This window comes from Molossus molossus, unplaced genomic scaffold (genome assembly GCF_014108415.1).
Source record: "Molossus molossus isolate mMolMol1 unplaced genomic scaffold, mMolMol1.p scaffold_m16_p_12, whole genome shotgun sequence".
Classification (NCBI taxonomy): domain Eukaryota; kingdom Metazoa; phylum Chordata; class Mammalia; order Chiroptera; family Molossidae; genus Molossus; species Molossus molossus.
In genome coordinates, this window is record NW_023425347.1 from 87,427,781 (window position 1) to 87,455,002 (window position 27,222).

Sequence of the window (27,222 nt, forward strand, 5' to 3'; positions counted from 1 at the left end):
AGTTGGAACAATGACCAAGACAGGAAAATAGGGCAGAGAGGCAGCTGGCTTCTCAGAAGATGAGACAAAGCCTCTAGAAACAAGGGAGGACTTCGAAGTGGTTACCTTGGAGGTCAGTTCAGGATCCACAGCAGACAGGAAACCCAATAGGGTACTGGTCACGAAGTGGGCCAACAAGATTCTGGAAAACAGGAAGGAAATTTGCTCTCAAGATTTTCTCACCAGCTACCTTCCAACCGCACCACTCACTTGGTATTTTTAGGACAGGAGTATTGCACCAGAAGACAAATCAGCCTTGGTTCTAATCAGAAACCAGACAGAAGGAAAGAAAGGGGAGGGAGGGAGGGATAGAGGAAGGAGGGAGAGCAAGAGAGAGGAAACAGAATGCGAATGAATGTGTCTTAAGTAAGACTAGAACTGAAGCCAACTTGAGACCCTGGATGGATCCATCCTGAATCCTGCGTCTGCTCCCAGCCGCAGGGACGCAGTCACCTGACTGGGTGCTGAGATGAGAAGAGCAACGATGTAAGGTCCATTCAGAACAATCTAACTTGTGCCCTCCTGAAAAGTTAAAAAGGCAGAAAACTAGTTTATCTGTAAGAAAATGTTTATTCTTTTGAACCCCACAGGGAAAAAAAAATGCAGCCAAGACCAAGTATTTAACGAAAATAGTGTCCCAAAAGGCAGCAAAATGGGGGAAACCTCAAAACAAAGTCAGTGACAATTTTCCATGTTTTTGCACAAAGATGAAAAAAATTCTATGACAATTCCGAGTAACACTTTCATGGTGACAATTACACAAGATGATTTAAAAATGCAAAATGGCAGCAACATGCACACCTGGCTAAAGCTAGAAGTTTTCTTTTTTTTTTTTTAATCCCAAAATAAGAGCTGTGATTGAAAGGATGATTCTTTTTAATACTTCTATTTTGCTGACTTGCTTGTCCTACTTAATTTGCTTTAAATGAGATGTTCATGCCAATTAACAGGAAATTTTAGAAGAACTATGTCCTTCCAGAATCCACGGCAAGGAAGCAAAACCAATCTATTTGGTTTCTTATTTTTCCTAGTTTCCAAATACAGTTTTGCTTTGCCCCTCCCTCTCCCAGTCCCTCCCCCACCCCACCCTGATTCTTAAACACTTCCAAAAGTTGCCAGTGCAAACACTTTTCTACCAATGTATAATATACACTTGAAACTGAAATCTTTGTGCAGTTTTGAGTTTAAAATTCTTAAAAGAAAACCTTCCTTGGCACAAGAGCTGAGGAATAGTCAAATTTCTTTTAACTGTCAAACACAAGAGGATGGAGAGTGATGAAGAGTAGAAAGCACACTTAAGTGAAATGAAATGGAAATAAAACAAAACAAAAACAAAAAGCCTAGAACTGCAGCTGTTATTCGCCATCATTGCAGTCTCTCGTACACAAACCAGGCCCAGCTCCCCTTACCACGGTGCTGGCCTCGAGACAAGTCCAGAGCTGTGCTGCTTTCTAGAAAGGAAACAGAAGTGGCGGCCATGGTAACGAGCAGCCCAGCTACCCACCAGCTGTACAGCAGGATCTGCATTGAGCTTGATACAGACAGAAGACAGATGATGACAAAGAGGGGGAAAGTCTACAACCATTGAGTTTCCTCTTGAAATGTCTTTTCCCAAGGCACTGTGAACAAAACTGCTGCTAGCAATTTCCTAGGACTAAACACACTGATGGGAATAGAAACATTTCAAACACAACTCCTGTTACTGTCCCACAGCTGGTCTCCTCACCTGAGTCTTTCCCCTCAGCTTAAATGACACTCCTTGAATTTGTTTGGTCCTTAGAGGGGTAATTGGTTTTTGTTTTCTGTAATATCAAGAATCACCTTCTTGAATTCAGCTATACAATCAAAGCTGTGTAAGGTTATTTAACTTTCACTCTAAAAACAAAAGGTTTTCATTATCACCCCATGTGGATCCAATGTGCAGGTTTTGCTTATTTAAGGACAAAACAAAACAAAATTAGAGGGTTGAGAAGCAAAAACCCCATTTTTTGTTTTTTTTTTCTTCAAGAGGAAACTGTAAGAATACATAAAAGGCAAAATTGGCTATTTGAAATCCAAGAATGGTTTTAATGTATTGGCCGAGAAAAATAAACTGCAAAGTTCTGTGAGGTCTTCTAAAAATTTACAAGAAAAACTGATGGGCAGTTCTAATCAGACTTGGATGTTATCTTTACCCCCCTTTTTAAAAACGACAACATATACAGTCCCACAAAATACAATATAAACTTTTTGTTATCTTGACTGCCAGAGACGCTCCTTTGCGATGTCTTCTGGTAACCAAATTGTTGGGCAAAACACACAGCTGGTCTTTACTTCTTCATAGGCTGGTAAACAGAGGCATTGGGATCGAGTCCAGAGGGGCTGGTCTCCACAAATTTGGAAGAGTAGTGAGGGGAAACGGGGCTCAGGGGGCTGGTGGCGGCACTGTACGTTATGCTGGGCATGACGGCCATGACTTCGGCTATCTTCTGTTTTAGGTCCTTGATTTCCTGGTCTTTCTGAAGAATTTGTCCTGGAAGATCAAAGACCCACCATTAGAGAGAAGGGAGGGCTAACCCAACACAACACCCTCCTCGGCCAACCCCCAGTGGAGGTGACTCCAGCTCTGATGGTTTATAAGGGTAGGCAAATGTTCCTGTGAAGGGCCCAAAAGGAAATGTTTCAGGTGTGTGAGCCGCATACTGTCTTTGTTGTGTTTTTATTTATTTATTCTTTAAACCATGGAAGAATGGAGAAACCATTCTTAGCCCATGGGTGGCACAAGAACAGGCAGCAGGCCAGCTCTGGCCTGAGGGCCATAGTCCCTGGATAAAAGGAACCCTGTCTATGCAGGCGTGCCTAAGCAGGAAGGTTCATCTGCAGGAGCCCACGCTGAGGATGGCAACACGATGGCAGCTAAGAGGTGCTTTGAACTACGGCTCTCCCTCTGGAGCTGCATTATTTTTCTGGGAGCGTGAACTATCTCCGAGTGTCAAGCCAAGCAATACAGAACCCAGGCCTCAGAACCAGTCACAGCAACACCCAGGTTCTCAGACAGGAAATAAATGGAGCTCTGTGGCTGCTGCACTGGGGTTCTCAAGGACTCAGACCAACTGCCCAGTTTGCCACTGACGAAGGCTTAACAACACACTCCCTCCTACTCTCAGTGTCTTGCCCACCAGCTCCTGCCTGCCTCCAGGCTATTTCCCTTCCCTCCTTCTGCTCTCTCTGTTGTTAACCCTTGAGGTTTCTGTTTCTACTTCCTCACAAAGGTTTCCCCAATCCTCTCATTTAAATCAGACCCTACCCACCCACCCCCAAATCCTAGATTCTCAACACACCCTACACTTTCCTATCACTTTATTCTTTGTAATAATGATAATAATTACATTAGCTAACACATATGTGCCAGACACTATTCTAAGTACTTCCACATATGAACTCATTATCTAGCACAACAACCCTATCAGGTGGAAATCATCATCATCATCATCCATTTTAGAGATAAGGAGACTGAGACATACAGAGGGAAATAGCATCGAGGCAGGCAGGAGCTGGTGGGTAAGACATACAGAGGGTGAGTACCAAACAGAGCCAGGCTTCAAATCTATGCTGTCTGGTTCCAGAGTGTAACTATTCATTCAGGTGATGGCTTGTGTCCATCATCTCTCCACAGGACCATGAGCTCCATGAGAGATTATCTACTTTTTTCATTGCTATACTCCTGGTGCCCAGCCCAGAAGAAATTTGAGGCGCTGAGAGTTATGCATCCTGCCCAAAGTCATTCACTTATTAAGATAGAGCAGGATTTCAACCCAGGCCCACTTTGTTCAAAGCCCATGCAATTTCCATCATTCTTTGTAGCTCCCTGGTCTACTAGGGGAAGAACACTTAGGAGCAGCCCTTCAGAAACTTAAATGCTTAGAAAAGAACAAGGTTGCATTTGAGTTGCACTCATTTTGAGTCCTATGAAAGATGGTAATATATTTAAAATGTAAATGAGTATGGCAGCATATTTTTAAAAAGGATGTAGTAGAGATGAAAGTCATTGTGGAACCAGGATGAATCAAATGATGTAGAAAGTAGGAACGAGAAAGGCAACGGGTTGATTTGAACAAAGTTGGGTTCTTATTCTGAGCATGGCAGTGAAGGGAAGTAGTGGGAAAGGCAGCAGCAAAGGGCTATAGAAAGGACCTGCTCCCTATGATTTACTTCAAGTCCCCTCAGCTTTAAGCATCAAAATCCTCCTTCCCTTTTAACACAATAAGCTTCAGATGAATAGAATACTTTACCAACATCTGATATATGAGCTACTGGATTTTTTAAATTTCTATGCTGATTTAAGTTTGATTTCTTTAATCCGTAATATGCAAACATTCCCAGAGCTTTGAAAACAGACATTTTTCTCTGCTTCTTTGTTGCTTTACAAGAACTCCTGGACTGACTAGCCAAGCTCCTCTTGGCTACTGCGCTACTCTGAGATCAGGTGCTGCTTCACTGCAGGGGGAAGCTCTTTCAAATTTGCAAACTGGATGCAGCAAAGAGAGGTGGCCATTTCTTAGGGAGCGGAACCAAGCAGGCAAAAAAACAAAACAAAAACAAAAAAACCACCACTGTGTGATCAGAAGTTCTGCTTTAAAGCAGGATTCTCAGGAACCTTTTTTTAAAAATGCCTTTCCCTGAGTCCACAGGCTAATAAGCCTGATTCTCAACTCCCTTCTCTTCTTGCTTCACCACCTGGGCCATCCCAAGCCACTCTTATGGCTTCACTAACTTCTCACAACTGCTATATCCCACCCTCCTACCCAAGGAGGTTTTGGTCCTCTCCCTGAGGTTTAGGCCCAAAACTCCCACTGACTGATGAATGTCTTTTACCTGGGTATCCAGGAAGCAAGTCCAAATGAAAGCATCCCAAACCAAATTCACTCTCTTCTCATTCCTCACATCTTCCTGCTTTTCTTTCTTGGTTCCAGCAACTTTATCCTTCTCTCCCCTGTCTGTACTGTCTCCCTCCTGCCCCCCACCATACCCACACCCACACCCACACCCACCACTCTTAGCTAGAAGACAGTGGTAACTTCCTAAGTGACTTCTCTGCCTCCACTCAATCTTTCAAATCCATCTTTCACACTGCTACTGGAAAGAGATTTCCAAAGTAACAGCCAGAACATGTTGCTCCCTTCCTCCTGAAATCTAGGAAATACCTTCTCAAGTATGGCTTCATTCACGGTCCTCCTGATCTCCCATTCTCTTCTTCCAGGTCCCCCAGCTTGAGGTCACTGGACTGCTCACCTGGACATTCCCAGCACTTTCGTTCCTTCATTTACACTAGCCCCTCAGGTAACAATGTTCTTCCCTGCCATTCTCTGTTCTCAGAATTCACCCTTCAAAGCCCACTCAATGACCCCTCCCTCATGAAGCCACTCCTGATCTCTCCTCTTGCCTTTCCAACCCTCTGCCTCTACCTAATGGCAGCAGGCCTCACCGCTTGGCTTGCCCTCTCACAGGGGCCACATGATCCTCACAATAATACTCAAACATTATTTGCCTTCTTCATACTCATGGGCATGAAAAGAGTCTTCCAGAAACAACATGGCAAGTGAAATTACAACAGATTGAATGTAGAAACAGAGAAAGAAATGGAACTATCTTTTATCAAGCCAGAAACTAAAGAGATTTGCTAAATGTAAATGAACACCACTTTTCTTATTAAAATTTTTTTGAAAATATACTTTTTCATAAAAATATGTTATTTACACGTTAACAAGTAATATGCTTATGTTATTTTAAAATAAATTAAGAAACAGATGTTTTGCCCGGCTGGTGAGGCTCAGTGGTTGAGCGTCGACCCAAGCACCAAGAGGTCACCAGTTCGATTCCCAGTCAGGGCACATGCCCAGGTTGTGGGCCTGATCCCCAGTGGGGGGCATGCAGGAGGCAGCCAATCGATGTTCTCTCTCATTGATGTTTCTATCTCTCTCCCTCTCCTTTCCTCTCTCTCTAAAAATCAATAAAGGAAAAACTTAAAAAAAAAAAAAGAAAAATGTTTTAAGTTTTAATTTCTAACAGGTAAATGTTGACAAATATAATCCAGTTGTTAAAAAAAAACAAAAAAACAAAAAACCTCCTTGGTGTACTTGATAATTTTAAGTGTAAAGGGATCCCTAAGACCAAAATGTTTGAGCACCACTGCCCTGGTGGATCCCCCACTAGACTATTGCTCATCTGTCTCTCCTTTAGCTTCTAGTATAATGCTTTACACATAGTAACTGTAAATACTATTTAAGTACTTTTTGAATTATCCTTTTCTTTCTACTAAGTCAACTATTTAAATTTTTTTTCAATAATTTATCAGTGGCTAATTAATTTTTTGGACAAAATCCAAATTTCTTTTCATGAGTCCATGTTATGCCTCTGTTCAGAAGCTTTCCAAAAGTGTCCCATGTCAAGCCCTGGCTAGGTAGCTCAGTTGGTTAGAGTGTCATCTGGATGTGCCAAAGTTGGGTTCGATCCCTGGTCAGGGCACAGACAAGAATCAACCAATGAATAAGTGGAACATAAACAAGTGGAACAACAAATCGATGTTTCTCTCTTTCTTTCCCTCCTCTCCCCTCTAAAATCAGTAATTAAAAAAAAAAAAAGTGTTCCATGTCACTCAGAGTAAAGTCCAAAGCCCTTGTCATGGGCTACAAAGTGTGGCAGAATGTGGCTCCTGCTACTTCTGAGGTTGACAACTCTCCCCATCACTCAGGCTGCAGTCCCAGTGGCCACCACACGTGCTCCCTCTGCCTGAAGTCCTTTCCCCCCAGAGATTTACATGACTCACTCATTCTCTTCCTTTCAGTCTCTGTTCAAAGGCTACCTACTCAAAATATTTTCCATGTTTACCATGTCAAACTGGCAGACAGACAGACACACAGACACAGACACACACATGCACAACCCTGCCTTGCACTACTTTATTTTCTTTCCCTTGCACCATACCATCTGACGCATATTTGCTTGTTATTGTCCATCCCCTCTGGGATTCTCACAGTGCCTGGCATGCAGCACGTCTCAGTAAACAACTGCTGAGTGAACAGTTAGCTCTTCACTCTCCTCACCACTCCCTCGTCTGTAGCCTCCTCTCTAACCAAGCAGGGCCAGCTGCAGCTCTGAACACATCAGGCCCTCCTAGCTTCCCTGGCCTTGCTCAAGCTGCTTCTTCTGTTCAGATGCCTCTCTAGACCTCACTCCTACTATACTGCTCCTTCACTGGGCTAACCTTTTCTTATCATTCAAGACCCAGCTCAGATACCAGCTTCCCTGAGCCCTGACTTCCCAGCCTGGCTTTGACCCTGACTCTCTCCATGTTCCCACAGACCCTGCACCAGCACCTCTGGGTCTCTGCAGTCCTCTAATTCTTCAACAACACTGTGAGCTCCTTGACCACAGAAGTTCATACTCCTCTCTGTATGCCCTGCTCTTGACATATTCTCACTTCAAAATATGTCTACAGGAATAAATTAATGTGATGATTCTTAAGTGTCAACGTTGGGCACCTACCACTTAAGTAGAAAACTGAGCTCTCTGCATCCCTGTGCACTCTCAGCCACACCATCTCACCTGGGGCCTGCTGCTCTCCTACCTTGGGCAATCTCAAGCTGTCGCTTTGCGTCCCCAAGTGCAGAGAACAGGTCCAGCTTGATTCTCGTTTCTGCGCTCAGGCTGTTCTCCAGGTGCTGTGTTTTATCTTGCATGGCTGAGAGAGCTGACATTAACACCTCAGTGTCCTTCTCATTTTCCTTATACTTCCGAAGCTCCTATCAATATCATCAAAGCAGCAATGTTACAAGATAGTTTTGGCATCGGTGTCTACAAATTAGCCTGAAATCACAAATAAAATCCTACTATTATTGACCTGGTCCCTAGAACACAGAATGCTACTATTCAGAGGGTTTAGAACTTACCATTTAGAGGACAAAATGTACTTATATGGTGACACATACAAAAAACATTTTAGTAGATAAATTTGACTATATTGGGCTTTTCTGTCTCCAAATAAGACCCTTTCTTGCAGGCCTAATTCAGAACCAAAAAGAATGTTTTCCTTGCTGCCAATTGTAAATGTTGCTGTAATACTGTAGTCAAATTTGCCAAAACTCTACTCTCACCCTGCACTAAAAATGATAAAAATGTTAATTATTTTAACAGGGCATACTGCAGAATAAGCCCACTTAAAACATCTGGTAATGTAGACAATAAATGTATGTATCTAGATATTCTAATTTCTTCATTTTAAAATAGAATCCAGCCCTGGCCAGTTTGGCTCAGCGGTTAGAGCGTCGGCCTGCGGTCTGGAGAGACCCGGGTTCGGTTCCCGCTAAGGGCACGTACTTCGGTTGCAGTTTGTCCCCGGCCCTGGTTGGTTGTGCGGGTGGCAGCCACTCGATGTGTCCCTTCACATCGATGTTTCTGTCTGTCTCTCCCTTCCTCTCTCTCCCTCCCACTCTATCTGTACAAAAAATGGAAAAATATCCTCGGTTGAGGATAAAAAAAATAAATAAATAAATAAAGAAATAAAAAAATAAAATAGAATCCAAACTTATTATAGAGAATTAAAAAATATATTAAAGTTCAAAGAATAAAATGAAAACTGCCCAAAATCCCAATACTGTGAAGTTTTGATATATAGTCTTTTAATCTTTTAAGCATATGTGTATTTTTAACATAACTGAAATCACAGTATATATACAGTTTTGTATAGTTTTAAAAAAATGTAATCTCAAAAGTTCTTTGAAAATGTAATTTCAATGGCTGTATAATATATTCCCATATATATATGTCCCATAATCTATTAAACAAATCACCGATTGTTAAAATTGTTTCCTTTTTTTTTTCATTTATATACCACCATGATGAACATCTTTGTATATCTATCATTTGTGAGATTTAAAAATATTTACCTTAGGCTGAAGCCTAAGTACATGCCCTTTCCAGAAAGTTACAATTCCACCAGCAGTGTACGAGGCCTATTCACTGCAGGCTTACCCAGGTTGATAATATCATTTAAAAATTCTTTGCTAATTTCACAGGAGATAAATGATATGTATAGTGATTAATAAGGATATATTTGTATGTTCTTATAAGCCATTTCTATTTCTTCTGTGAATTAAATGTTTGCATCCTTTGCCTATTTTTCTGTATATTTAAGCTTAGCCATTTTCATGAGTGTTTTACATATCAAGAGTATTAATTCCTTAGTTATATCTGTTGCAATATCTATACACTCCTCAACGGATTTTTTTATTTATATCTTTTGCTTTGTGATTTTTTTCTTTCTTTCTTTTTTTTTTAACTGCAGTATAATTTTTAACTTATTTAATTTTTATAATAAATTTATTGGGGTGACACAGTTAATATTATAATACCTCATCTGTATATTGCATTGTGTACCCATCATCCAATGTTTAGTCTCCTTTCTATCACCTCTTCCATTATTTTTGTTTAGAAAGTCTTCCCGTTTCAAAATTTAAAAAATTCTACTATATTTTCACCTAGTTTAAAACAAAATGTTTCTTTTTTTTTTCTTTCTCTACATTCAACTCTTCATCTGGAATTAATTTTTGTGTAGTATGAGATGACCTACTTTTATTTCTAATGCCACCTTTACTGCACACTTCAGGCGTCTCTAGGTTATCTATTCTACTCTACTGACCTGCTAGTAATTTCTTACCAGTTCCTTATGAGTCAAATTACTGTAACTTTACAATAATATGACATTAGTTTTAAATGTTCCCTTGAAGAGCCAATGACAAATACCTGGCTACAGTATACACGGCCTCCAAAACTGGCTATGTTCACAGCACTGGCAGCTTTCCTCACAGTGTACTGCTCAGAACTGCAATCTGGAAGGCTCAGAGCCACACAGAATGGTCCATTCCTGGCAATGGACAGAGGGTTAGGGCTAATAAGAGATGTATAAATTCCAAAGGATACTAATCTGGCCTATAATCTGAAAAAATGAAATGAATCTACAGTAAGTCGAATTCTGGTATAAAACATGTTAAGGGAACACCAACATTTCTGGCTTGTGTTAGAATCTGGCTAAATTAAATATGACATGAATAAGCTGGACAAGATTAGAGCTTCCTTTTATCACAGAGATTTTCAGATGCAATGGGATTTGACTGTATTAAAAAGTACCATCTCCACATTATATCATCAACCACAGATCAAACACAGAAGAGGAATTCAAGTACGAGAACATTGTTTGTTCTCCCATCACCTGAACTTTCAGTTCTAGTTCTCTGATCTGGTCTTCTTTCACCTTCATGTCCATTGTGAGCTTCTTGCCCTCTGCCTCTAATTCTCTGATCCGATTCCGTAAGGTTTCGGTGCACTCTCCCCTTTTGAAAAAGAAGAGAAGGAAATAAGAGGACTTACAAAGACTACATGTTTACTTATATTGCAGGGTTGATATTTCTCTTATACTCCAGAGTTAGTCAGGTGTGAGCGTTCGGTTTAGACTGCTCATTCTTTCTATTCTTTGATAATTTCAACAAACTCTCTAAAATAATTATTATTACCTGGATATCTAATATGAGTCAGGCACCAAGCTAGGTACTTTACCCATACTACCTTCTTTATGAGAATAGGATATATTTTCCCATTTTATAAATAAGAAAACTGAAGCTACACAGACATACTACTAGTCAAAGGTCACCTAGTTTGTATGTCACATAAGAACTAAGGTTTCCCAGCAAGCTTCCCACCAGGCCATAAGACTCAAAGACAATGCACCCAAACTGAGCAAGACAAAGCTGGACATGCCCAGCAGGGGGCAGTGAGCCAAAAAAAAATTCACTTTTGAGGGACTATGCATTGGGATTTTCATCTTTCTTTAGTCATGAAGTTGCCACAGGCCCAGAGTAAACAGAAAAAGAAGGGAGCAGCATTAAGTGGCTTCTCAAGGTTACGAGAAGAATAAACTACAGAAGATGATGGCAAAGGCTAGTCCAAATCTGATTAACTGTTCAGATTTCAGAAACAGCCTGATGGAGAAAGTAGGTGTCCTTTGCCTACCCAAAAATGTAGGTCCAGTGAGAGACGTGATGCCTTGAGATTTACCTAAGAATAAAAACAAATTCTACACAAGTGATGGCAAACAAGGACCACCTAACAAAACAAGCTTAACTGGAAACAAAAGGGTTTTAGGGTAGAGACTAAAACCATCTTACTGATTCTCGGGCATAAGAGACACTGCACAATATGGTTAAGGAACTGTCATCTCCTCCTCAGTGAATTTTGGGAAAAAAGGATGGGTGCTGGATGAATTAAGGACAGCACAGGCCACACTAGATTACTGTTCAGGAAAATTTCTGGCAAGTGTTAAGTGCTTCAGAAATGCTTACAAGTCTTTAAACAATGAACAAACAAATAACCCACATTAGATTAGGGTTAGGGTTAGCAGACTAGTAAAGGGTTTTGTGTGGCTGTGTAGGTGCTGATGGGCCAAGTGAGTTGAGCTATCTGCAGCACAGAGTCTGCTGGGGAGGAGACAGGATCACACGGGAGAAAGAGCTCTCTCCTGCTGTTATTTTCTAAAAGGGAAACTGATACCTGATCAATTATTCTACAAATGCCTGAACCCAAGAGAAGGCTATTAACATACCAAATACAAAAAAGCCAAACTTAAGGAAGAATGGCAGCAGAATCATATCACATATACAAATTACTAAAGAAACTTAAAGATGAAATAAATAATAATTTACCCTCACTCAGCATGTGAAAACCCATAACTGACCCCCACTTATGCAGCTGACTTCACTAGTCAAAACAAATAAAAAATAAAAAATGATAAAGTGAAGTTCATAAGCCAAAAACAAAGAGGCTCTTAACTATTTTCTCGCCTTCTGATATTCAGATAGCAGTTACATATCAGGTTTGGAATATCTACATACTTTTCAATGGTACAGGAAGTAGTCCCTAATTTTCATCACTCTACAAGTTCAATGATATCTAACAGTGACTTACATTTCATCCCGCGCCCCACCCCCCTCTTTTTCAGCTCATTTGACAGTCTGTTGATATCTAACAAAGACATGAGCAGTTAGTACACAGTACTTGGGGAACCAAGATATTACCTTTCTTCCATTTTAAGATAAAAACTCCAGAAACAACCCTGGCCAGTTTGGCTCGGCAGTTAGAGTGTCAGCCCACGAACCAAAGAGTCTCGGGTTCGATTCTGGTCAAGGGCATTCGGTTGCGGTTTGCTCCCTGGACCTGGTAGGGGTCCTGTGGAAGGCAACCAATCGATGCCTCTCTCCTCCCTCCTCCCTCCCCTCCCTCCTACTCTACCTGAAGATAAATGAAAAAATATCCTTGGGTGAGGGTTAAAAAAACAACAACTCCAGAAACACAAACCTAAGAGTAGGGAGTAATGATAGTTCTATAAAGGGAACAAAATTCTAGATTGGTTCTTTCAAAGTGTTTAATTATCAGTCTTGAAGAAAATTACTAGAAACCCCCTTATGAGCAATACTTCGCCTCCCAGGTGTGGGAGGCATGGTGGTGATTCCCTCATCCCACTTTATGGATGAGGTCACTGAGGATGAAGTTGTTTTAAGTATAAGAGATTGCAAGTTTGCAGATGGAGTTCAAACCAGCTAATAAAACCATACTTAAAAGCAATCCATCCATGCATGACTGCTGTATTTCCAGTCCTGCGCAAGGCATTACATTCCCATGGCTGTCTCGGTACCAGGAAAGCCGACCATAGATTAAGCACTCAGGTGATGCAAACATACCTAGACGCAGCAGCAAATGCAACAGCCCGGGCAGCAGTAGCTTCTTCTAATTTCTTCCTTTTTTTCTCCTCCATTAACTGCTTTTCTACAAAGCTCCGGGCTTCCTGCTCAGCTTTTAGCTTTTTCTCCAACTGGTTGATATTCTGCTTGTCTTTCTGCTTCACTTGTACAGCATTATGTAACCTATATAAACATGATTGTCACACAGAGTTTTACAATTACAATCCCACTATAAACCCTGGAGAAATAGGGCTCCTCTTTATTATTTTAAGGCCAAAGTAAAAAAGAGGTCTGAACAGGAAACATAAACATCAACTTCCAGAGTGCCCTGGGAAAACACACTGTCATTATTATTTAACAATTCCTAAATACCAATAAGCAAGCTGCCATACAAGATACAGAATCAGAACTAGCCTCTGCTCTAGCTACAGAAGGTAATTCAGAAAACAGGGTAAAACAAGTTTCTATCAGAGGGAAAGGTAACTGTAGAAGTAACTCAAGTGCCCCAATGCACCCTGAAAGAACTTCAGTCTAACCAAGGTACAACTGATGGAGCCAGCCCGCTGAAACTGAGGTAAAGGGCAGGTGGGAGAAGGTCTTTCTTTGCCTGAACGTAATTATGCTACAGCCTTTCCTTTCCAGCTGTGAGACTTTTTTTCCAGAGTATCCCAAAATAGATCTAATAGAGTCACAGGATGCTTCATTTCAGTTAGAAATTTCAGCCCTATTCCCCCTTCCCTGGCTACGACCACTCCCAGCTTTACATAGCAATATAAGGTGAGTTTATCTAAATATATCAATAAGGGTGAGATGTTCTCTATGTATCAATGCTACAGCCATCACATATGTGGGTCAGAAGCAATGGAGAGGTTATTTACCTATAATGCTTTAGCTTTTGAGTTACATTCCTTAAAAATGTTGAAGGACTACTCTTTCAATGGGGCAAGCCCAGAAAACCCAAAACCTATAATAGTAATCACTACTGCAGACAGACAGTGCTTAGAGATTTTTTTTAAAAAAGGACAGACCCACATTGAGTCAAGAAGTAATTCCAGAATGAATTAGTAGAAAGTATAGGAATTCACAAAGAAGAGCTGGCTTTTTGCCTGCCTCTTCAATAAAATCAAAGTTTAATGTCAATTTTTAGTTTTGAAAATCAAAGTAAATACAGTCTAATGCTCTGGAAACTTTCACTCAAAGGAGCAAGAGCTTCAAATTTGGGCAGAAATACTTCTTGTCAACTTTACATATATTACAAAAGTTTGATAACTATTTTAAACTAAGAGAGGTTATTAAATGAGAGAAGACAAAATAGCACCATTAATAAACTTGTTGAAATAAAATAAATTCTTATAGATTTTATAACATGATCAATATCTGGTACTAAATTAACTATTTTAAACATTTTATTTAAAAAGCCCTCTGCAGGTCCCTTTGTCATTATACACCTTGTGCTCCAATCCCTGGGAACAAAAGAAACAGTGAGGCCACTTGCCTCACCAAAGCCCCAGTAGATGCACATACTTGTTCTGCAGCAGCTCATTCTCCTGCCGGAGCTGGCCCATTTCTGAGCGGATCCCTCGCTCGGTGCTCGAGAGGGAGCTGATCTGACTGCGGAGCTCTTGTTCCACTTGCCTGCTGGCCTGTAGGTCAGCCTTTAACTTTTTAATGTCTTGTTCCAGCCTAGAAGGAGAAGCACAGCATTTTCATCACAGAGAGGGCACCCATGGGGCTCTGTGGAGACCCTGGCTAAAGTCCCAGACTGCTGGGTAGATGGCTGAGGACCTCTCTGGCAGCTTTTGCCATCACCACAACTCCTGTCTGTAACTGGTTCTATAGTGTGAGTTTCTGCCTGGGTCCCCACCTCTTCCCACCAGAGGGTAACTTTTGATTTTCCCCAAATGTTTGTGAACACTGACAGATAAAGATGGTGCTTGTGAGCAGCTAAGCTCCTAAAAGAGGAGGAGGGAAAGGCAGAGAGAGGGTGGCTGAAGGGTAAGGTCCCCTCCCTACTGGTGAATTTCCCATGCCCCTCAGCAAGGGAGGTATGTTAGTAACACCCAGCTCAGGACCCACCTGCTTTGAGATATTCTGATAGGTCAGAATCTACTGTCTGAGATTCCATCCCAGCACAGGCCTAGAAGAAAACAGTGTCTGAAACAACCTCCTGAAATTGCTAGCATTCTTGCTAAATGATGTTCACACTTCTGGTGAGTATGACAGAAGAGCTCATTAGATTCATGACAATAAAAAAAAAAGGAACACATTGCATGCTGTAAGAATCATAAGAAAACTCCACCTGTGAACTGAAGCCTATTCTTTCTCTTCAATTCCTTACTCCTGTTCCATCTATTTTCTTTATTTAATACAGCAGTGGTTTCATTTTAAGCATTATGTATTGGGAAACTATTATATGCACAAGTATGGCTGGGGAAAGTCAACAAAAAGTGTAAAATCAAGCCCCTTTCTTCATGAGAGGACTTGACACTTTCACTAAGGGCTAACAGATAGATACTTAAAATGATTAAACAACAACTCAAGAAAGGCCATGATTAAACACATGCTAGAAGAAATAATAACTAATATTTAATGAGAACTTATGTACCAGGCATTGTTCTATGGATTTTAATAGTATGAACTCATTCAATCTGCACATCTTATGGCTAAGTGCAATTATTACTCCCATTTGTATATATGAAGAAATCTAGATTCAGGGAAGCTTCCAGCCAAGGTCACATAGGTAGGCTAGCTCCAGAGTCTACTCTTCACCAGTAGGCTGAACTATAGTTTTATCATACATAGCATGGTATGGGTAGAAGTGCCAAATGAGTTCTGAGGAGAGAAGATGGGAACTGAATTGGGCCTCAATGGTTGCGGTTGGGCAGGATTTAAAGAAACAGAAGGGGGAGGGAGGTGTTCTAAATAAGGGGAGAAAACATGTCCAAAAGTTTAAAGACAGGAACAGCCATAGATATTTGAGGGACAGAGCAATCAGTCTGGCCTCAGAGGAAGGCTCGTACTCTGGGAACAGAGTGAGAGAGGATAGAATGGGTCTGGTGGATGGGACTTCGGTGAGTGCCACTGAAGGTCAGGCCAAGGATGGCTGCCATGTGAGACTCAGACACCTTTCCCTACAAACTTACAGGCAGGCAAAAATCAGTGTGCTCTGATGAGACTTGTGCATTTCACGAATACAACATACCAACAGAACCAGGACCTCTGGAGGGCAATGGTGATCTCTCCCTTCGTGATCTCAGCTCCACAGACTAAGTCCTGACAGACGTGTTTTATTAAGCACTAAATCCCCAGGGCCCACCACAGTCATCAGCACTTACTAAATATATGTTGCCTGACCTCTCTTAGAAAACCAAAGAGCAGCCTTATTTACTTATCTACCTTTAGCCAACTGAAACAAAACCTCAAAAACAAAATGTCATATAACACTGATGATCATCTCCCAAGCACAGTAGTTAGCCTCCCTGTCCAGTGACCGGGAGTACAGACTGAAGACCTTGTGTTACAGAAGCTCTGTCGGGTCTACTGACACAGTTCACTCCCCAGGGAAGGGTCACAAATCAACATCACACCACACTTTCCCTATTGCCAGAGTTATTCCAGTTGAATGTCCTCCCGGAACTGCTCTAAACAATTACAGACTGACATTTATACCAACCCACACCATCCCTCATTCGCCCGAAGTAACCCAAGGGATGTTTTCCAAAACAGGTCGATGCTGTCAGGTTGTCCCCATTAAGAAGTTTGGCTGAAAAACATGTTAGGTAATTTATCTTGCCTGAGAAGTAGATTTCACAGTCTAAGAATTGCAAGGGTGAATTTTAAGATGAGAATAGGGACTTAGCATGGTTTAGTAATGGGGTTTAGGATCAGGATTCTAGATAGCTCTGGTGCCAACTCTGTGACCCTGGATAAGCCATGTAACCTTCCAGGACTCAGTTTCCCCATCTGAGGCTAACGATCTCTAAAGTTCCTCCCAGCTTGGTCTAGGATTTCTAGGCCTGACACACTTACCACTGGCTGCTGATCTGCTTCTTCAGATTAGCAACCTAAGCTGTATCATATGCAGAGGCACAGGAATCAAGTTCCACACAACCAGCCAACTGGGGGAAAACATGTGCCACATTGGGAATGAAAAAAAAATTAAATCTGAACAGGCTAGATGTCAATAATTAGCAGTTATTACTTTTTTGCATTTTTTAATTGATAAAAGCCAATTTTCCTGTCATGAACTAAAAATAACAATATTCTGAATGAAATTTTAGAGCTCCTTGTAAAATGTAAGAACCCAAAGAGTTAATGCAATTATGAGAGCAAAAAGTGCAAAATATCTAGAGTGTAACTTATGGAGACCGCAGAACACTAAACAACTATATATTTTTTTATGTAGAACTACAAAAATTTTGTCAAAGATACATAGCACAAAACCACAAAAATAAAATAATGTGGTTACAAAGGTATATAGAAAATATTTAAGTTGTACACTTAAGATTTGTGTACTTTGGTGGATGTGTGTTATAATTCAATAAAAAGTTTATTTCCCAAAATAAAGTAATTTCACAAGACATAGAACTAAAATGTTTTGGGAGTTTCACAACTGCTACCATCAATTTTGTAAAACTCTGAATTATTGTTTTCCATATAGTTGCAGCAAATCTGTGGGTTAGCACCAGCATTACCCAGTTTAAGAAACACTGATTTATAGAAACATTGCACAATGACACGTAAAATAACTTAATGTGCTAATGGTGAATTCGAAGTAATTCTTAAAATTTATGACAGAAAGTTTTTCATTGTCTTGCTAAAGAAAGCATTAACTTAACCTTAAAGGTTCACTATATTTTAAACCTTTACTGAAGTAGGTGGTTAAAATGATTTATAACCCCTTATGGGATTTATTTTTTATTGTAAAACTGACACTCAATCAATATAAAAAACAAACAAATTGCATACAACAACAGAAAAGTATGAAGAATAAAAATGTAAACAACTCAATCTTCTCATCCACACACTAGTCACATTTGGTTTACTTCTTTTCTGTATGTCTTTTTTCCTTTCTCTTTCTTCACACATGTAAATATTTTTAATATTGGTGAGAGAGTACCACACAATACAGTTTTCATATCTTAAGCACCTTCCCATACCATTAGAAATTTTTCATAAACAATTTAATTGCTGCATAATATTCCAGTGTGTGAAGATATAGTTCAGTTTTTACGCACACACATTAAAAAGTGTATATATTAAAAAAGTGTATACATGAATTTTTAAAAAATTATGTAAATCAATAAACTGAACTGAATAAAGCCAGTCAAATGCCAGGAGCATTTATTAAACAGATAACTATTTGTCTTAATGATATACTTAGTTCTTTGGTGCTGAAGGTCAATACTTCCTAGGTAAAAATACAGATATCTAATTTATTGATGTGATGCATCAAGAGGAACTAATTAAACGGTATTAAGAAGTTAGTGCAAAATCTTCAAATGTATTCATGGGATTTTATTAAAATGTCAATAGCTGCAACCTAAATTAGAAGCAAGTGTTCAGGAAGAACATGAGGCAGAAGTAAGTTTATAACCCTAAAACTCATTTCAGTCAATAGGAATTGAAAGAAAGGAGGGGAAAAGTTCATCTGTGAGCTCATACTCTATTTATGAGAACTAAATCCTACTCTCTTCCCTACACAATAGACAATTAGGGGTAAAAGAGAAATTTCCTCCAGAAGAATGATAATCTCATACAAAAAAAAAAAAAGGCTCTGGCCGGTTTGGCTCAGCGGTTAGAGCATCGGCCCTTGGACCAAAGAGTCTCTGGTTTGATTCCGGTCAAGAGCATGTACCTTGGTTGCGGTTTAGTCCCCGGCCCTGGTCAGAGTCATGTGGGAGGCAACCAATCGATCAGTCTCTCTACACTGATGTTTTTCTCTCTCTCCCTCTTTCTCTCCCCGCTACTCCTTTCCTCCCTTCCACTCTATCTGAAGATAAATGAAAAAATATCGTCAGGTGAGGATTTTTTTTTTTTTAAAGGGCCAGACAGATCTTAACCAAACTTTGGTAGGGGTTAGGCAGGAAATAAATGCACTTCCTGCTTGCCCAATTCCCATGGCACTAGTTTTCACACCTACAAAGGCTGCCTAATGGTGTCACCACTTGGGATACAGGCAGGGCCCATGGCAAAGCCAGAGTTTATATGTCCAATAAATATGTCCATTTGTGCCAATCAGACAAGGGTTCTAACCAACTCGAAATGTTACCTATTAGGTCCAGGCACCTTTCCTAGTCACTTCATTGATCATTTTAGAAGACAGCACTCAACTTCCAACCTTGTGAAGCTACATTTGAACTCCAGCTCACAAGCAAGAGGTGGGACCATCAAGAGCAGAACTTCTCAGGTCTGCACTCTGATAGGCTAGGCTGACTTCAAAACAAAGTTGACAAGTTGAGGATCCCTCTTACCCACTCCAAACCTGAATTCTATCTCATCTTCTCCCTCTCATCTTTTCCAATAAAAGTAAGTTACTATGTAAATGGTTGATAATTATTTAATTTTAATAGGAAAAGGTTTACATTTTAATAATCTCCAAAAGAATGAAGCTCAAACATTAGCCTTTCAGGCAGGCTAAATAGGAAAAATATCTCTGAGTATCTTGAAGTACACCTGGTAGTAAAACAAAGTATAGTATTCAAATGTCAGATTTTAGTAGAAAGGGGTATTGTTTCTCAGTATCCGAAAAGGTTGGAAGATATTTATGTCTAAATGTCTGTAATCTTTATCTTCTGTTGAATTCTTTGAATTACAGCCCACAGTACTACGACTTCATCAAAAGTTTAAGTCTCCAATGGGGCCCTGGCAGGTGTTGCTAATTGGTTAGAGCGTCAGCCTGCGGACCAGAGAGTCTCAGGTTCAATTCTGGTCAAGGACATGTACCTCGGTTGCGGTTCAGTCCTCTGCCCTGGTCAGGGTTATGTGGGAGGCAACCGATCAAAGTGTCTCTCTCACGTCAATGTTTCTTTCCTTCTTTCTCCCCCTCCCCCCCATTCTATCTGAAGATAAATGGGAAAGTATCCTTGGGTGAGGATTAAAAAAAAATGTCTCCAATGGGTACTGCCAAAAACTTCAAGGTTTTATAAAGCCTGAAGCTTTGAGGTCTGAGAAGTAGAGGAACTTTAAGGCTTTGGGACAGTAAATTTCCCCAGGAAGCAAGTCATACAAAAAAGAGGGAGACCTTTTCTCAGCCAGGACTTCACCTAAGGATGACAAGGTTCCCCAAATACTCTGAGTCACACTCCACACCCACTCCAGAAAACTACCTAAGTGTATATTGCTATGGGCTGCTGGCTTGACCCCATGAGCCACCAGGAAGATGAGAAGCCTTGGCTCTACTGGCTATCTCTGAACTCTCAAGTGCTACTGAAGAGATGCTGTAGGTTCTGCAAAACAACACGAACCTTACAATTCTGCTTCTCTGTAGGAAAAGGGGCTCCAGGTCCTCTCCAAATTATATAGCCAAGTGATTGAAAGACAGGTTTTTCTAACCTGTCACACAAGCCAAAATGACCTACTCCTTGCTTCCAGACATCTTCTGCCTTTAATTATACCACTCATCTGGAATGAATGGCCTCCAATTTTCAAATTTTACTCATTCTTTAAGGCTCAGTTAAAAAAATAAAAACAAACAACAAACTAAAACTCTCCTGCATGAGGTGCTGATCTCCAGAGCCCAAAGTTCCCTGTCTTTCTTAAATCTGAAAAGGCATTAACTGTTGATAATTATTTGGCACTAAACCATTCATTGCCTTGTGTTGTTTTTTAATTTGTTCTGGTTTTTAACCTTTTCATGTGTATGTGTCTTATTTTTAAAAAGACTGTAAGTTCTTTGAAGCCAGGAACCTATGGTGCTATAAAATTAGAAGCTGGTCCAATCCTTCCAGACCATGTCTCTAACACTCACTCTGTGTCCATTTCCTCAGTGCTTAGATATAACAGGGTCAGCATTAGGACAGATGAGGCTCGGGAAACTTATCTACAGAAAGCTGTCAGATATTTAGTTTAAATAATGGCTGAAGGATATGGGGGTAAGTGGGTTCTTGCTTATCAAGAAAGGAGGTGCACATGAGGAGTGAATGAAGAGCAACTGCTCCATCTTTTTTTATCCTCACCCGAGGACATTTTTGCATGTATCTTAAGACAGAGCAGGAAGGAGAGAGGGTGGAAGATAGAGAGAGAAACACTGATGTGAGAGAGACACATACATCGAGTGGTTGTCACCCACATGATCCCAACTGGGGCCGGGGACAAACTGCAACTGAGGTACGTGCCCTTAGCGGGAACTGAACCTGGGACTCTCTGGTCCGCAAGCCAACGCTCTAACCGCTGAGCCAAACTAGCCAGGGTGCAACTGCTCCATCTTGGTAAGTACGTAATTCCATTAGGAGATCCCTTGGTATACATTAATCAAACAAGACTTGTTTAGGGACTGCACAGCTGTCTATGCAGAAAGCTGAGCTCATAAATTAACGATCTGTCCCCCAAAATACTGTTTACTCTCTCCACAACTCCTTCCCCCCTCTCCTTCCCAGGTCATTCACACTGACAGGACAGGCAGCATGGGTCATTCACAGAAAAACGTGAAGGTATCTCATCACTGATTTAAAGCAGCTCCAGTATATCCTATAAACCACAGCTTCAGAAATAGTGAAATGAAGCGGTCTCAAGTCTCACTGCAGTTACTACAATTGCATAGCAGGCACAAGCATCCAAAAATATGCAACGGCCTGATGACCTGATTACTAGGTGAAAGCATATTACAAAGTATCTTATGTCTCTGCTCCTTAATCTGTCAAACACAAAAGGCAAACATATTCATTTTTATTAAGAAATGCAGAAAAGGAACCATATAGACTCATACAACTAGTTATTTTGAGAAATAAAAAACTGATCTTGAAGCCCTTCATGAGTAAGTTGTAAGTGCCACAAACTAATATTTTTAATAAGGTCCTTAAAGGATGTTGTCAGATTTGATCATTTGTAGCAAAAGTCCTTAAGATGTTCATATCTCTTGATGCAACATACTACTCCCAGATATTTATTCAGAAGACTAGTGATACAAAGATGTAAAGGTGTGTTTGTTGCAGCATTATTTACAATAAAAATATCAGAAACACTTAAACATTCAACAGAAGATTGGCTAGATAAATTGTATATTCATGTGTCTGTCTGACTAACATGGAACCATTAAAAATACCACTGAAGGCTACTCTCTTTTTAGAGGTAGTCCAGCAGGCTAATTCCCAATAAACCTGAACTTCTGGAGACCCTGCACCACCTCATTCCACCTCGTTCTTACATAATGGTGTCGAAACTTGGGACGAGAGCTTGGTAGCCTGGACGATCCCCAGCACAGACCACCCATACTACCTGGAAAGCAGTGGGCTGTGGGAGTTCGCCCGGGCTAACTTCCAGATTCTGGGTGGACTGTGGTTTGGGTTGATTGGCCGGCTCCAACTTGTCCTGGACCCCCTCCTACCTGCCAAACCAGAAGGCTTGTCCTCCCAAGGCCTTGATTGGAGACAGGGACGCCCTCTCCTGTCATTGCCTCTCTACGAAATGGGGTGGTCTCAATCAAAACTGCCTTGCTCAAGCCCCCTTGGCTGCCTATTGAAAAACCTAATAAACCTTGGCCTCTCCGATCTGAGGCCCTACAAACTCATATTTCTCTGCAATATGGCCTGGCCCCAATATAAACTCGACAATAACTCTCAATGGCCAGAAAATGAAAATCAAAACCCATCACTCCAGTCAGGCGGAACAGAATGATGGAACCACCATAACCCACACAAAACTGCAAATGGTTGCTGGATAAGAAAAAGAACTTTCAGGAGACCCCAGCCCCTGACCAATCGAGAAATCAGTTGACCCCAGGCCAGACCAATCAAAGACAACCACATCTCCTTGGCTGAACAACCCTCCTACCCAGCCCTGAGTTAAAAAATCCCTAGTCTGTACAAGCCGGTTGCTACTCTCTCCTTAGAGGTTAATTCCCAATAAACCTGCACTTCTGGAGACCCTGAAAAAAAAAATCAAAAAATCAAAATAAAATAAAATAAAAATACCACTGAAGAAGAATATTCAATGACAAGGGAGAATGCTCATGATATAATCAGTGAAAAAGACAAAAAAGAAAAATCACTTGGAGGCTATATATTAACACAGTGGCTATCTCTTCTTCTTCATCATAAAAGTTGGATAATATAATCAACATATATAACTTATTTTCAACATTTTAATGGTTATTTTATAATTGGAAAAAAAGTTATTTTATTAATCCTCACTAGAGGATATTTTTTCCATTGATTTTTTTTTTAGAGAGAGTGGGAAGGGAAGAAAGAGAGAGAGAGAGAAACATTGATGTGAGAGGGTTGCCTCCTGCACACATCCTGACCAGGGCTGGGGTTCAAATCTGCAACCCAGGTACTCGCTCTTAACTGGGAATCGAACCCACAACCCTTCAGTGGGCAGGTCAATACTCCAACTGCTGATCCACAATGGCCAGGGTAAACTGGGAGAAAAGTATGTTTTATGTTTGTATGTATGTACGTATTTTAGATAGAGTAGGAGGGAAGGAGGGAGGAAAGGAGAGGTCAATGTGAGAGAGATACATCAATTGGTTGCCTCCTGTACAACTCCAACTGGGGCCTGAGATCGAACCTTCAACCCAGGTATGTGCCCTTGACATAGAATCAAACCCGTGACCCTTTGGTCCATGGGCCAATGCTCTAACCACTTAGCAAAACTGGCCAGTGCAGAAAAGTTATTTTATTTTATTTTATTTTGTATTGATTTTTTAGTGAGAAAGGAAGCTGAGAGAGAGAGAGAGAGAAATATCAATGTAAGAAAGAAACACCAATCAGCTGCTTCCTGCACACCCCCTGGTGGGGAATTGAACCAGGAACTCAGTCCATGGGACGACGCTCAATCCACTGAGGCACGTTGGCAGGGCTAGAAAAGTTATTTTAAAAGAGGAGGCTGTTAATAGACTTTTCATGGTTTTCAGTGTTCACTGTTATTCTTAGATTTTCCCATGTTACAGGCCAGTTTAAGAATAATCTGAAAACCTTAGGGAAAATCCAACTCTTTTACTTCACAAACTTTTTAGGTTATTCCAAAAAAAAGGAGGTCTTCACTTTCTGAAGTAGACAACAGTTCAGTTCCTAAATCTACATCCCATTTACTAGTTCTTATCAAAACAAGTTTTTCTAAACCCACGTTCTAGAGCTACAGTTTATTGCCCTTCTCTGTCTCCCTAAGGAAAGAGGAGAGCAAGCATTGCTCTGACATCAAGCCTGACATTATACATATTACAAGGGATGGTGTGAGGAGGTTCAGATTCTAAACCAGCTGGCCTGTGAAGTCTGTGAATAACTAGTGTCTCTTTTACTCGCCAGAATCATCCATTGTCAGGTCTCCTACAAAAAAATAGTAATAATAACTAGTGTCTACTTTCTGAGTTTTGGTGTATTTTATGCTCTAAAATCATGGCAGAAAAACATCTTGGCATGGAAGAAGTCACCAGTTCTAGGTACAGGAGGCCTAAGCAGTTCTGTATTGTTTGAGGAATACTAGAGACCCAAACCACCTTATCACAAGGCTGTCCCCCCTGTCCTTCTAAGTGGCCTCCTAGTCAGGTGTGAAGATTATAAACTTTGACTGGGGATGGAGTGCTGTCAAAAGTGCATGTTTTCCAACAGCACAAGGAACTGAAGGAAAAGAAAAGGCAAAAAGGTCCTATTAATACATGGCAGATTAGTTCATGGGATTTACTAGATAATCCCTAACAAAAGTCCTTCCTATGAGTCAAGTTTTAGTTGGTGGGGTCAGGGGGTAGGAGGGAGCAAAACATAAGAAGAACAGGAAAGGTCAGGTACAGAGATTGCAAACTGGTGAGCCAATCTGGTCCATAAACATGTTTTGTTTGACCCACCCCACATGATGTATAAAAAATGTTTTTCGCCCTGGCCGGTTTGGCTCAGCAGTTAGAGTACTGGCTGCACACAAGAGAGTCCCGGGTTCTGTTCCCGATAAGGGCACATACCTTGGTTGCAGTATGTCCCTGGCCCTGGTTGGGGTTGTGTGGGTGGCAACCAATGAGTCTCCCTCACATTGATGTTTCTCTCTCTCTCCTCCTCCCTCTCCCTCTCCCTCTCCCACTCTATCTGAAGATAAATGCAAGGATGTCCTCGGGTGAGGATAAAAAAAAGTTTTTCAACTGGTAGATTTTACATAAAGATATCTATTTTCGCCACCTCTTCAAAATATATTTAGCAATGTTGGGCCTGCAACATCCCCCCTCCACACATACACACCTCAAGTCACAATTGGCTATCCTGTTTGGAAGGATATATGCTCCCAAACTCCCAGTGCCCGGTGCAGTACTAAATATGAATGATGCCAACCCTGGCCTCCCCTCATGCCTGTGCCCTGTCTCACTTCTGAAGGTGTGTGAGTCTGCAACACCTGCTCTAGAGCCAGGGGAAGGGTCAGGACAGTGGTCCTTTCAAGTTTATTAGTCTGTGTTTCTGTTTCAAATCTTTTACAGCACTCTATCAAGAAAGGTGAAATGTACCTTATGAGAAAGAAGAGTTGCATTTTCCCCATTAAAAAAAAAAAACAGCCCTGGCCGGTTTGGCTCAACGGTTAGAGCGTTGGCCTGCAGACCAAAAGAGTCCCAGGTTCGGTTCCCGCCAAGGGCATGTACCTCGGTTGCAGTTTGTCCCTGCACTGATTGGAGTCATGTGGGTGGCAACCACTCAAGGTGTCTCTCTCACATCGATGTTTCTCTCTCTCTTCCCGCTCTCTCCCTCCCACTCTGTCAGAAGATAAATGCAAAAATGGCCTCGGGTAAGGATAAAAAAAAAAAAAAAACTTGTTTTAATCCTGAGAGTCTCAGCTGGCTAGAAAAAAAGTCTAAGAAATCCCCAAAAGATGTGCAAAAACTGAAGTATACCCACACTGGTTGTCAAAGTATTCAAATAGCCAGTTTCTAAATGATAGCGTGAGTAACATTTAAAGAACATAGTTCCTTTTGCAAGAAGTACCTCCCCTTCAGGGAATTCACCTCTAATCCCCTTAGCTGGAAATCTCAATTCATTACGTGCCAGCAGGGGTACTAACTCAGAATTTAACACAAAGTTTTATAGTAGTTCCTTCTAAATTCTGGGGAGGAAATTTTGTAATCTGTTTCGTTAGAATAAATTCTCAGTACTCAACATAAAAATGTTTCTAGCCCTGGCCGGTTTGGCTCAGCGTTTGGAGCGTTGGCCTGGGTCCAGAGAGACCCGGGTTCGGTTCCTGCTAAAAGCACGTACCTCGGTTGCAGTTTGTCCCCGGCCCTGGTTGGGTTGTGCGGGTTGCAGCCACTCGACATGTCCCTTTCATGTCGATGTTTCTCTCTCTCTCTCTCTCTCTTTCTCTCTCTCTCTTCCTCTCTCTCCCTTTCACTCTATCTGAACAAAAAAATGGAAAAATGTCCTCGGGTAAGGATAAAAAAAAAAAGTTTCTAAATGTGGACTCTGCCTCCCAGATAATTTGTGTTATTTCATACTTTATTTATCCATACAACATAGATAATTATCTTCTTTGACCACCTGGATATGGACTCATTAAGTGAATTGCTGGCTTAAATTCATTAATGCCTAGTTTCTAAAGTGCTACGTGGGTTTCAAGTCACAAAACAGCCTGTTTAAGTATAAAATGATTATGTTTTTATTGCCACATTTATATCCAAGAATATTATCGTTTTAAATCACTGCAATGGTTAAAATAAATTCTAACTATATTGCAAGTTAATATAAACAGGGCTAACCAAGTAAAACTTATAGGCACCTTAAATATTATAAGCATGGCAGAAAATGAAAATAAATCAGGTCTGAGAATATAATCTGCTCAGAGACAATGCTAGAAAAACATAAATCAAATACATGTTTCCATAGAGAGAAAACAAACACACTAAACTTGGCTTTACTACTTATTTTTTACACTTAATTTCCATATAACTTAGTAGCAGCTATATTCAATATATTTAATCTAATCTAGTTAGAACCTCTAAGTGTCCAGTTTTCATAATCTTCATTATAAATTTTATCTTTCAGCTGGAAATGATACTATTACAAACAAACTACTACATGCACCTGTAGAAAAGGAAAGGCCTGCTTTGGTAGCAAGCACTCACTGAGGACGGTGTGAAGCAAGTCATTATGCATCAGTAGTTTGACAGAGCTGCGTGTGCACAGCACACATAGGGAAAGCAGCCAGGGTAAAAGCCCAACACCCAAATCACTATCTCCCAGGTCAGATTTTCTTCTACAAACGATTCATGACACACAGCAAAATGTATTCAAAT

The 27,222-nt window shown here is 40.7% G+C and overlaps 1 protein-coding gene across 4 annotated transcripts in view; it reads right to left on the reverse strand.

Annotated features, from left to right (window-relative positions):
* Positions 1-1,380: 1,380 nt before the first annotated feature.
* MACO1 (macoilin 1) overlaps positions 1,381-27,222 on the reverse strand; it is a 63,458-nt gene continuing 37,616 nt past the window's right edge. For 2 of the 4 annotated variants that reach the window (XM_036255991.1, XM_036255990.1), the window contains 5 exons: positions 14,331-14,489; positions 12,807-12,989; positions 10,286-10,406; positions 7,646-7,820; positions 1,381-2,551 (listed from right to left, as the gene is read on the reverse strand). In XM_036255991.1, coding sequence (XP_036111884.1) covers positions 2,349-2,551; positions 7,646-7,820; positions 10,286-10,406; positions 12,807-12,989; positions 14,331-14,489 — 841 coding nt within the window. In that variant the 3' untranslated portion in view covers positions 1,381-2,348. Of the gene's footprint in view, positions 2,552-7,645; positions 7,821-9,877; positions 9,941-10,285; positions 10,407-12,806; positions 12,990-14,330; positions 14,490-27,222 lie in introns of those variants that run through there. The other 2 variants (XM_036255993.1, XM_036255992.1) reach the window with 2 other exon arrangements.